The sequence below is a fragment of the Mesoplodon bidens genome, assembly GCF_964165515.1.
Source record: "Mesoplodon bidens genome assembly, chromosome: 14".
NCBI lineage: Eukaryota > Metazoa > Chordata > Mammalia > Artiodactyla > Ziphiidae > Mesoplodon > Mesoplodon bidens.
The window spans coordinates 30,355,723-30,368,340 of record NC_138170.1 but is presented as its reverse complement, the minus strand read 5'-3'; the positions used below and the strand labels follow the sequence as shown (position 1 = coordinate 30,368,340).

The following is a 12,618-nucleotide window of genomic DNA, read 5'->3' as shown; positions in this document are numbered from 1 at the left end:
TCCTCTCACCCAGGACCCACACAGACTTGCCGTTCTATGTCCATTGCTTTACCCGTTTACTCTGAAGTAGCTGTTTTACACAGAAAATGACGTAAAGATTTTTAACCATAATAGGTTAAGAAAGATTGCTGGCTTGCTGATTCTGAGAAAATAAATTTAAAAATTAAGTGATTTGCCTGAAAGTCACACAGCAAATTAGACCCTTCTGAGCCACCCGACTCCTCTCTGTCCCCATACTGGCTGACACATCATGCTGTACCACCTTGGCACTGCTGACATTTGGGTCTGGATGATTCTCTGTTGGGGGTGGGGAAATCGTGTACACTGCAGGACGTTTAGCAGGAGCCCTGGCCTAAACTCACTAGCTGCCAGTATTACCCCATCCTGTGACGATCAAAAGTGTCTCCAGATATTGCTAAATGTCACCTGAGGATAATCGCCCCTGGTTGAGAACCACTGCTCTAGACCAGCGGTCTCCAAACAGAGGTACACAAAGCAATCCACTGGGTTTAGAAAGAAAATATGAGACTACTTATATTAACTGTCATCTTAAAAAATAAGACTTTTATCTTTACTAATATTTAATATATGGTCCATCTCTAATGTTTCCATCAAGTCCAAATGTCAGTCACGCGTCTCAGACAAATCTGATGGAATCCTGGGGGAAAAGCAGAAGCTCCGTAGCAAAGGCTGAGATGTACTGAGAGGTACTGCAGTCCATGTGCTTGGTTAAGTTCACTGATTACATTTGTTTTAAATGGATTAGCCCTCATAAAATAAACAAGGGGATTAAAAAGATTCCTGCAAAGAAAGCTTGGATAAAGATAACACAAGCATACGTGAGCAACAAGAGAATGGCAGGGCCTGATTTCTATCCCGGTGTCTTCTTCATCAGTCACACTACAACGTAGAAACAATCACAGTCTAATAAGATATGACAAGAAGTTCACCGAAACCTTGCTGAGATTAAAGTACGGATGTGCAACCACTATCATAAATGATGAACTTCACTCTAAGTACATACTACGCCTTCAGATTATTAGCTAAGGACAGCAGGCCATGAATATAATGTAAATAAACAAGGGAGAGCATGTCTGTAAACTGAGTGTTATTCTACCCAAAAAGTTTAAAAGACTATTGTTCCAAACCAACACTGCCCAAAGAACTTTCCCTGATGATGAAGTTTTCTCCGTCTGTGTTGTCCAAAATTGTAGGCCTTAGCCACACGTGGCTATTAATCAACTGAAATGTGGCTACTGTGTCTGACGAATTAAATTTTTATCTTATATCAGATAATTTAAATTTAAGTACTCATATGTGGCTAGTGGCTACTTTACTGGCCTGCACAGCACTTGACACTACTAGATCACTACTGTCTCAAAACATACAGCTCTCAGCAAGCAGTGCACTTTCCTGCTTTTGGGTCTTTGGTTATTCTCTCTGCCTAGAATGTTCTCTTGACCCTGTCCATCTAGTACTAAGTTCTTATTTTTGAAGACACACTTCAAGTATCACTTTCTTTAGTTTCCCTGACTACCCCTCACCCCACAAGATTAATGGCTCCCTCATGTCTGTCCCCTAGCCCTTGTACATCCCTCATCACAGCACGTAGAGCTATTTGCTCGTGTGTCTGAGGTTCTATGATAGTGAGTTCCTCAAGGCAGAGCCGTGTCTTATTTAATCACTGCATGACGTCCAGCACAGGCACGGTTACTGAACACGGCAAAGAATGAACGAACAAACCTGGGTCTTCCAATCACACTGCAGTACTCCCGCCACCACACCAAACACACCAAAAGATGGCTCCAGAAAAGTAGGCTGAAGGCTATGCTCTGCTACTTCAAGTGCTGGATGCTACTTCAACAGACAATTTCATTTCTATGATTATCATTGTTTGGCTCTTAAAGATGCAGATGGCACAGAGATTTCTTAAGCAGCTCAGAAAGCATCTATCCTTTGAAGAGGACAAGATGAAGGTGGACGGTGGGGTGAGTCCCCTTTCTGTCTCAAGTGTCAACTTTCAAATACTGCAAGGTAAAATGACTGCTCTGATGCAGTAGTATGTTTTCATGTGTTCTTTATTAATATTTACCAAGCTTTTCCTGTGTACCCCACATGCAGTTTTAGCTACCGAGGTACAAGTGTATGCCTCCCTCTCAAAACCCATATGAAACTGTTTCTCTCTCTTCATGACCTCTCATTAAATGAGTGTGACTTTGTTAGAAAGACCAAAGGAAAGGCTTTGACCACGCAATGACTTATTCTAGATTTCATTTCTGAATTCGAGATTTGGCTATATTTAGCAAAGCTATAACCGTCATCATGCCCGAAGCCAGGAAGAAGACACCATTCACAAGCCACCCCCTGAAAATCTGCAGTTGCCACTAAAAAGCCAGACTTCCCAGCAGGCAAAGACATCCGAAGTGGGAGGGGTCAAATTGGTTGTTTGCATCAAGAGAAGACCTCACATGCTTACAGCCAACCTCCCTGCCTGGCGCTGAAGCTCTCCGTGGCCTTATTCCCTTTTCTTTTCTCTCCAACGTACCTTCTGCTTGGGCCAAACACCCTCATTATCTCCCCTGTCCACTCCTTCCTGTAACACTGGTCTTCTCACTCCCCCGCCTGCTTCTGCTTCAAGCTTCTTGCCTCTCATCGAACCTTCGGGACCACTCCTTCCCCAGACACCAGCCACCCCCTCGCCCCCACTACTGGCAAAGGGCTGAGGCACAGAGGGAAGCAGTGCACACTGGACAGCTAGCCAATAGTTACTCAGAAGGCCCAGGGCCACTGGGGAAAGCAAGCAGCCAGCACAGCCAGGGAGCAAATGTAAAAGAACTTCCTTCTACCATGCCATGTCCTTCCTTCCTTGACTCTGGAAGGGAAACTTCTACTAACCAAAATGATAACACCAGGGGCTTCCCTGGTGGCGCAGTGGTTGAGAATCTGCCTGCCAATGCAGGGGACACGGGTTCGAGCCCTGGTCTGGGAAGATCCCACATGCCATGGAGCAACTAGCCCCGTGAGCCACAAATACTGAGCCTGCGTGTCTGGAGCCTGTGCTCCACAACAAGAGGCCGCGATAGTGAGAGGCCCGCGCACCGCAATGAGGAGTGGCCCCCACTTGCCGCAACTAGAGAAAGCCCTCGCACAGAAACGAAGAGCCAACACAGCCATAAATAAATAAATAAATAAATAAATAAATAAAATTAAAAAAAAAAAAAAAAAAAAAAATGATAACACCAGACTAGCCAGTTTCCCCAGAACTCACCATACTGTCTCCCCTCTCCGCACTTTTGCATGTGCTATTCTTCCTGCTTAGAAAGGCTTGAGTAACCCTCATCTGGAACATATGCTGGGTAATTTCCATTCCTGTTCAAACGACACTTCATCCGGAAACCCTCAGCCCCAGGCCCTTTATCATCTCATAACATCTTTTTACCACACCCAGGACCATGCTAAGTGCTGCACACTTATCTTAGCGTTATTTGCTGGTCTATGAGCTCCTTAAGAGCCGGGCCCAAGTCCCATTCATCCCAGCAGCTCTGGAGCCTAAGACAGCACCTGCCACAGAGAAGGCACCAACAAACGTTCACTAAACGAATACATGCATGCGTCATATTGATACCAGCAATACATATTTATGCCATACATACACACACACACACACGCACACACATTTGTTTGGTTTAGGTGATTTCACACATATTTTTTAAACCTCACTACTTTGCACTGTAGGTAGGAGAAACTGTCAAAGTTTACTGATATGGAGACTTACTGAGTAGTTCTCATTAGCCCTAGACCTGAATTCCTTTAGTGTAGGTCAGAAAACTTTCCTGAAGGGCCCCCTGCTCCGCCTTATAGAGAATGTTCAGGAATGCTGTCTTGGACACAGCAGGTAGTCAACATTTACGTATTGTCTGGAGCTTAGATGTAAGGCCTCATATAGCTAAGGGGATATGACAAAAGCATAGCCTCTCAGACCTCCTTTGAGCATTGCTCCACTTTACCCATTGAGCTCATTCTGGAAGCTTAAACCAGATCTTCCCTTGACATCACACGCCTGTTACCTCACACATGATTTAGCATCTCATCATGGCATCTTCACTGAGGAAGCTAGAGAGAAGATATCCTCCCCTGCACCAGCCTACACAAAGCTAGACCCCTTGTGACTTAGAACCTTCAGTACCCCCAGACAGACAAACCCCCACCGGACTAGTTAGGGAAACTGGGCGACTGGGGCTGATGCCGCTGATGGAAAGATGGCAGCCCAGGCACTCTCCTGCCTTACACTCCAGCACCCCCTCCTTGGGGCTCCTGCGATTCCTCACTGTAAAGTACAGACCAAACCCACATGAGGGGAAAAGGGACAGTCAGTGAGATGAGGTGGTAACAGGGTCTGAGCTTGAAGCCCGGCACATCACCCCTCCCTGAACTGCCTGGCCACTGCCCTGGGCACTTTGATGCATGACTCTCATCATCCTAAGACAACACTGGCTGGGACTGGTGGCTAGGTCAGCACCTGGGGACTCAAAGAGAAGAGGGTTCAGGAAGGAGCATGGCTACCCAAAACATCTGTTGACCCTTTAAGGAGCTGCTGATGCCTCTGCAAAGAACATTTGGCTGTGTCTACCCATACTGCGGGAAAGGAAAGCTGCAGATTGCTGCAGTCAAACTAGCCTTCACATTGCCCCCCATTCCTCCTGGCAGACAAATAATGGCTACCAATTATCGAACATCTGAAAAATGTTAAACAATTTACGTACATTGCCTCAGTTAATATTCAAGACCGCTCCGTAGGGCAGTGGTTCTGAAACTTTAGCTTGCAGCAGAATCTCTCCAGGAACTTGTTAAAGCCCCACAACCAAGTTTATGGGGCGAGGCCTGAATCTGCATTTCTAACAAGCTCCCACGTGATGCTGACGCTCTGGACCCAGGCTCCACACTTTGAGAGTGCCATAGGGAAACAGAGATTCAAGAGAGGTTTGAAATGTCTTACCCAAGGTTTCACAGCTAGTAAAGAACAGATCCAGAATTTGAATCTAGATCTACCTGATTCCACAGACAGCCCTGCTAACCAAGCTGCTGTAGGGGTGAATGTTTGCCTTGTTTTCATAAATTCACTGACAGCTCCTTAAACGCAGGCATCATACTTTAAAAAACCTCCCTATATCCTTCCCAGAACCTAGCAGTGCCTTTGTACTTGGTGGGTTCTTCACAAGTACTTTGTATACTGGCTCCTACACAGCTACGTACTTCTAAGAACCACATATTCAAATTCAGTTACAGTCCAAGAACATAAAGAGGGCAACACTGCCAGACCTAGTTGAGCCTTTGTCCATGCCGTCACTGTACCTGGATAACTCCTGCTCGTCCTTCAGTCAGTCACTTCCTGCAGCAAGCAGTTCTTGACTCTCTAAAATTGGAGGCCACTGCACCCTAAGCTTATCTCCATGATAGCACATATTGCTCTGTTTTAAGTGGCTGTTTTCCATCTCTCAAAGTAGTTTGTAAGTTCCAGCATCTAGTTTTAAATCATATTCCCCAGAGCCTAGCACAGTGCCTGGCACATCACAGACACTCCATAACTGTTTGTTGAATGAATAAATGAATGAATACAGAGCTGCAAGCCCTCAGTTCCATTTAAAAATACCATAATGCATGATGTGCAGTTCTCAGGGATGAATTCTGGGGAAGGGAAGAGCAGCCAAGATAAAAAAGACCAATTTTGCCTTTTCTCCTCCCCGTCAACTCAGACTCCGAGAAAAGGCACTGCTTAGGGTAGCATCACCTCTAATGAGACAATATCCTAGCTGAACAAAATGCTTCTGGGCTCTAAGTTCAGCAGAGGCCGCTGAGAGGGAAGGAAAGAGCTCTGTGCCCCCTCATTCCTCTTGATTTCTCTCTCACACACACTCCTTCTCCATTTCTCCATCCCACTGCAGTCAAGGGCTTTGGCACAGGTATGAAACAGACAGACCAGACTCAAGGGTGTGGATCTGGCAGCGGGCACAGAAGCATCTCCCATCCTGCACCAAAGCCCACAAGGAAGGATCCAGAGGGACAGTGACTCAGGCCCCGGATTAAGTCCAGCTAGAGCAGTACTGAAAATGGAAAAGAGCAACAATTTCATAAGGACATCAACTGCCAGATCTTTTTTAAACCAGTGTTTGTAAAAAGGCTTCAACCGTAACCCCAGAAAACTGGGCCCAGCTGAATCCCATGCTGACACAAGCTGAGAGAGCTCCTCCTCCAAACCCACCACGAGCAACACTCACCGTGTCAGGCATGTCCCAGGCCCAGGTTGGGGCCCTTGCTCCAACCTTAGCTTGCAAGAAGGCTTCTTCTCCTGCTAATAAACTGTTCCCCCACCAAGCTGCAGTAATAGAGGCCTCCCCTTCCCCCATCCCCTCTCGGCCGATAAGACAACCTACAGCAGGTTGGCCCCATCCAATTAGTTTGAATAGCTTCATGCCAAGGAAATTGCTGCTTTTATCAAAAATAAAAGCTCACTAGGCAGGCAATGGGCTGTGAAAATTATGAGTCTGGCATAATTATGAAGGTCGACGTTAAGGTTACCAAAAGAGACATGCAAAGATTTCAGGACAGCCTGGGGGATAAAGATATATATCTACATGTCTATAGATACACAGATGAACACGTGTGTAGGGAATTTACACAGCAGATCTAAATAACATCCTCTCCAAAAGAGAAAAAGCAAAAATCGGAGGCCACTCTCAAGTAATTCTTTTGGCAAAACACAAACACACACACACACACACACACACACACACACAAACCAAAAACCAAAAAACAAGAACAGGAGAAAGAGGGGCCTACTGGACTGATTTCAAAATAACCACATTCATTTCATGTAATTTGTTATCTTAGCTGCATCCTGGGGACCTGATTACAGTTGGGTCAGGAAACAAACCTACTCAAATCCACCAAGAGCCTTGGCTCTTAGAAAAACACACTCTGATTCTCTGAAAATCCTCTCTTCCTTCCAGTGCCTGCTCAAGGGAGTGGGAAAGTTGGGTAGAAGAAACCCCTCTTAAAGGTCCTCCATCCCCACCGCTCAGCCCTCACATCAGTATTTCAAGTTTTAGGAGGATGACAAGCCCCACACCCTACATTTGATGTGAAGCTTTACACTTTCACACATACGTTTTCTCCTCTGATCCTCATAATTCGGTGAGGCAGGCAAGAATTAGCTTGTCAATTTTTTTTTAAAATAAAAGGCCACCGAGGTAAACAATTTCTGGCAAATTCCCCCCACCCCATAAAGCCCTGTCACTTTGAAATCTCAGTTTCAAATTTCTCAAGGACAATGATTCACAGGGCAAGGGGAGGGGGAAGGGAGGGTCAACTGGTCAAAACCCATTCATACATTCAACGTCTTGCTGCATCAGCACAAGATTTTAATTTACGGCGCACTGAAAGAGTCCCACCATACCTTCCGCCAACACCTCGTCCACAGTGACCTGCTGTCGCCCAATGCCAAAGACCCTTCCGATGTAGCCACTGCCCAGGCCCGAGGTGCTGCCCCCTCCTCCGCTGGAGCCGGAGCCCAGGCCAGAGCCGCCCTGCTCTCGCCGGGAGTCGAAAAACTTCTTCATCTTGAGGAAAGGAAGCAGTAAAGCAAAATACCGACGGTTTCTAGATTTTTTTTTTTTTTTAAACAAGAGATCCAAGGATTTCTTCTCGGATTTCAGCTAGGAGAGGAGCCACCCGAATCCGGCCGAGGGGGTGGGGGCTGAGGGAGGATGCCTATAGGAATATGCGTGTCAATCGCGCGGCGGTCCCCTCCTCCTCAAGAGAGCGATTCGTGTAAGTTTAAACCTGTGATGACAGAGGAAGAGAGAGAGGATGAATCAGTAACACACTTAAAAATTCAACTGCTGAGTCCTAGGGGGAGCAAAAGCCACCATCCTGGGGAAACGCTTCATGCATTTTCTTAGAAAGAAAAACCCTGGGGCTGAAAACGCGTCCCCGGCCCCAGAACCCGGGACCCCGTGCCCCGGGGTCTGAAAAAGGAGGGATTCGGGCCGCCTCGGGCAGCGCTGACCCAACCCGGCACTGCTTCCCCTCCTCCCCGGTCTCCCCGCCGCCCCGCGAGGCAGCATCCCAGCGGCACCCACTTGAGATGGCTTGGCGGCCGGCGCCCAGCTACCAGCGCCGCAACATTGTCACGGCCGCCGGGCCGGCCTGCGACAAGGAGAGGAGGCGGCACTGCAGCGAGAGCCGGGACCACGTTCGGCGCCCGCCCGCCCGCCAGCTGATCCCCGGAGCGCCCGGCGGAGACTAACCCGCCGCCCCTCCCCCGCGCGCGCTCCCGCTCGGCTCCATCCACCCAACCAGGAAGTGAACCGCCGCCGGAAGTGCCTCTCGGGGCGACCCGGCCAGGGGCCCAGGCCACCGGCCGCCGCCGCTCTGTCGCCACAGACAGGAAGGAGTTGTCGGAGAGAAGGGGATCGGGGAAAGGGCATCTCAGTGCGGAGAGAGTTTTGGAAAAGAATGTTGAAATTGCCCGACCCGTAGGGCACTATGGGAAAGGTTGTTCGGCGCAGCCCAGCGACTGGACTGCAACTCCCAGGATGCCCCTGGACGACCGAGAGAGGGGGCTGCGGTTGCCTCCTCGGCCACGGAGGTGGTTAGTGGAGTGGTGCATTTGTGGGGATTCAGTTATTTAAACACATCCGGTAAAGAAACTGCCAGGGACCAGGGTTTCCACCCTGCTGCATGTCCCACCCTTCTGGAGCCATCTTATTTGCGACTTGACCTCCCTGCACAAGGGATTCTGGGGATTGTGGTTTCCGAACGGATTGAGACTGACACCTGAAGGACGCGGCTTAGCCGCTTAGCCCCTAGCTGGTCCTGCGGGGCTTACCGACGTCACCTGGGCAGAGGTGGAAGACCGGAGGTGATCGGGAAATTTTTGCTGGCAGTTGGTGCCACGCCACACCCGAAAGCCAACCCTAACATAAATAAACCCAGAGCCCTTCCTCCTCCAACTTCAAAAGCGGCTTTTGCTCCCAGATGTTATTGAGAACCGGCTCAAGGGTCAGCTCTGAGCTAGGCGCTGTGAGAACGCTTAATAAGACCGTGTCTTTTCAGGAAGTCTACAGGCGAGACTCAAACTGAGAAACTTAAAGGGTGTGTGTGCGGGGCAAATCGTAGGGTACCAGGAGACCCAAACCCCAAACTTTGGGGCTCGTCTGTCGGTGACCCTTAATTCTTCCACCTTTTCTGATGCTGTGGCTGTGCTGACCTTTGTTAAGCCACTCCCACACAAGAACTCTAGGCTGACCTTCTGCTATTTGTTTTCACTTCAAGATTCCCCTTTTGATGCTTATTTTATCCTGATACCGCTCGAGTGCCGAGAGTGGAGGTGGACGATGTGATTCGCATCTGCAAAATGCAGAAGATTTGGGACCCCTCTTGGAACCTTTTTCCATCCCTAGATTTCCTGACAGATGATGCTGAAGGTATTGCCAAATCCGTGCCCATCCCCCCTCCCCAAATCCATGATTTTTCAAGTCCCTCAATATAGGTTATTTCTCACCTCCACCTGCTCTCCCTAATTCTGCGACAGCCTTCTTAGCTTGTAAATTAGTCCCAGAATTTTTTCAGCAGGCATTTGAGGAGCGTAGAGAAAGGTGCTCCAGGGCGGAGGGGGGTCGGGGGGGAAGGTTCTTGCTTTTTCTAAAATGACTATTGAACTGACTTGTGACTGGCTTGACAGCGGTTTTTGCTGCTTCTTCCTCCTCCTTCTCTTTTTTCTCCTCCCTCTTTTCCTTCTCCCTTTCCTCCTCCTCCTCTTCCTCTTTCTTCCTCATGTTTCAAGTAGTATCACTGTAGTTAAACTATCAGTTAAAGTTCCTGTGTAGAGACGGCATCTTTTCTTCAGGGGGGGAATCAATGTTGTCACCTCAGTTCACAAATCCATGCAGCCACCTCCAGGGCGGAATGCAGCACCTGCTGAAACATTCCCTCAAAGCAAGCCCACGGGAGGCATGTTCTCTGCACTTTCCTTAAAAGTCTAGATTTTCTCCAAGGAAGTTTGGAATAGATCTTAAAATAGGTGGGAAAGCATATTTGAGATTAGATTCATTGACCTCCATTTTTCTCTGCATCTATCGATCTTGCCTGGCTTTTTTATTTTCTTTTTTTAATTTCTTTTATTTTTTTGGCTGCACTGGGTCTTCGTTGCTGCGCATGGGCTTCCTCTAGTTGTGGGGAGCGGGGGCTACTCTTCGCTGCGGTGCGCGGGCTTTTCATTGTGGTGGCTTCTCTTGTTGCAGAGCACAGGCTCTAGGCGCGTGGGCTTCAGTAGTTGCAGCACACAGGCTCTAGAGCGCAGGCTAAGTAGTTGTGGCAGATGGGTTTAGCTGCGTCTCGGCATGTGGGCTCTTCCTGGACCAGGGATCGAACCCGTGGATTCTTAACCACTGCGCCACCAGGGAAGTCCCTTGCCTGGCTTTTTTAAAGAAGCCCTGTTGGATCCTGGAATCTGTTGCTATCTCAGTTTTTACTTTTCTAGACTTTCCTGTTACCAGACTAGGCCTGACTTATACAAATCCCAAGTCTTACTTCTGAGATATAAAAATGTGTTTTTATCCTATAAGATTAACGTAGCTAACATGTATTTATTGAGCACTCATGTAGATGCTTTGATCAGAATCTGAGGGAGGAAGTTTTAAAAAGAAGAAGAAAAAGAAGGAAAAAACAGAAGACTGGACTTCTTGTCTTCCATTCTCTTAGAGACTAATGGCAGTTATAATGTCAACACTACAGTTTTTAACGCTTTACATATATTAAGTTAGTGAATCCTCACAACAACCCTGTGAAATAAGGTACTATTATTATTTTCACTTTATAGATGGAGGAACTGAAGCATAGAGTTAAGTGACTTGCCCAAAGTCACACAGATAGTAACTGGAAAAACCAGGACTCAAATCCAAGCATTTTAGCTTCAGAACCCAGTGCTTAACTAGCTATACCAAACTGCCTACTGAAAGTAAGAAACATATCTATAAGCAGCACAGGACTGGGAGACAGGAAACCCCTGCCACTCCATAGCTGTGCCTCTAGACCACTTAGCTCTCAGGACCTGTTTTCTCAGCCATAAAGCCATAGCTCTCTTACAACTCAGTAATTCTCTAGATCTTAGTGTAAAATAATCACATCAACCACTGTAATCTCAAAACTCCTACCACACTTATTTCTGTATGGTTTGTCCTACCTGGCCTTGCAGCTTTTCAAGTGTATTGTCACCTCAACCAACTACTCAGAATCAGGTAACAGTCTTCTACTTATCTCCTTGAACATCCAGTACAATAGTTTATATAGTCTATCCTTACCAGTATTTAAATAAACCAAATAATTGACTTCAAATTAAATGTGACACAGAAAACAATCTGATTAGGGTGGAAAAGTTGTTTTGAGTTATTCTAGACCATTTTGAACTTGGTCAAGGAGATACTATGGAGAAATATCCAATTAAAGGGAAAGGGAAAGGAAAATTACTATACATCTTCCACATGCCAATTACTGACTTAGGCACTTAACATGGTATCTTGTTTAACCCTCGTGGATGCGCCTGTGCAAAGTAGACACTATTATACTATTATCCCCAATTTTATAAATGAACAATGAAGATTTTGTTAGTAGCAGAGGGATGTGCATGGTTTGTTAGGTTTGGAGGAAATGATTTGACCTGTGATGTGACTAAACCATGTCACAGTAAACCCAGTTATGGCAAATGTGTGGTTCATCCATAGAGGAAATCAAAGGGAAGGGGACCAACATTATTTAAGGACCTTAACTAAGGCCTGCACTGCATTGGATATTTAATCATATCATTCAGCCTTCACAATACACTTATGAGGCGTGTGTTACTTTTATTTTATCAATGTGGAAACAGGCTGAGTGTGGTTAAAGTATGTCAACTCTTGCTACACACAGCCTGCAAAGGGCAGAACCAGAATCACAACCTGACCTCAAAACCCAGTCATTTTCACTGTACCATATAGCCATTCTATATTGCAATCTTGTAGTCCAGTGGAACTTATTAGAAATGCAAGTTGTCAGGCCCCACCTAGATCTGTTGAATAGGAGGGAGGGGCAGAGGTGGCAATCTCTTTTCACCAACCATCCAGGTGATTCTGATGCATTTACAAGTTTGAGAGCCCGTTTAGCAGAAGGGACATAGTAACAACCATTTCTTTTCTTTAAAAAGATTTCTTGGATTTTTTTGGTTTTGTTTTGTTTTCTGGTTAGAAAAGTAATTATATAATCATTGAAAGTATGAAGAAGTCAACTCAGAATAAAAATCACTCAGAGATAATTGCTATTGCCTTTTTTTTTTGCATTCACTGTTTTCATGAAGCTCAAATTTTCAAGGACCTCTCAACATTTTCCAGTCCAATGCCCTATTTTAATTCTAAATCCCCTTTCTCCTTTTAGTTGCCCTATAAATCTTTCAACTACCCCTTCTGCTGTGTTCTGCTATTTACTGTTACTACAGCACTTTGAATGTACAGTTGGCCCTCTGTATCTGACGGTTGCACATCTGAGGATTAAACCAAGTACAGAATGAAAATATTCAGAAAAAAAAAT

At 46.4% G+C, this 12,618-nt stretch overlaps 1 protein-coding gene and 1 long non-coding RNA gene across 16 annotated transcripts in view; one reads left to right on the top strand and one right to left on the bottom strand.

The window, feature by feature from the left end:
- Nucleotides 1-8,294, bottom strand: part of AAK1 (AP2 associated kinase 1) — a 169,252-nt gene extending 160,958 nt beyond the window's left edge. For 14 of the 15 annotated variants that reach the window (XM_081254484.1, XM_081254494.1, XM_081254495.1 and 11 more), the window contains exons 1-2: nt 8,139-8,294; nt 7,454-7,839 (exon numbers count right to left, since the gene is read on the bottom strand). In XM_081254484.1, coding sequence (XP_081110610.1) covers nt 7,454-7,616 — 163 coding nt within the window. In that variant the 5' untranslated portion in view covers nt 7,617-7,839; nt 8,139-8,294. The remainder of the gene's footprint in view (nt 1-7,453; nt 7,840-8,138) is intronic. The other variant, XM_081254487.1, reaches the window with a different exon arrangement.
- Nucleotides 8,295-9,071: 777 nt separating this feature from the next.
- LOC308627977 overlaps nt 9,072-12,618 on the top strand; it is a 36,186-nt gene continuing 32,639 nt past the window's right edge. Inside the window, exons 1-2 of the long non-coding RNA XR_014017483.1 lie at nt 9,072-9,153; nt 9,334-9,485. This is a non-coding gene — a long non-coding RNA (uncharacterized lncRNA). The remainder of the gene's footprint in view (nt 9,154-9,333; nt 9,486-12,618) is intronic.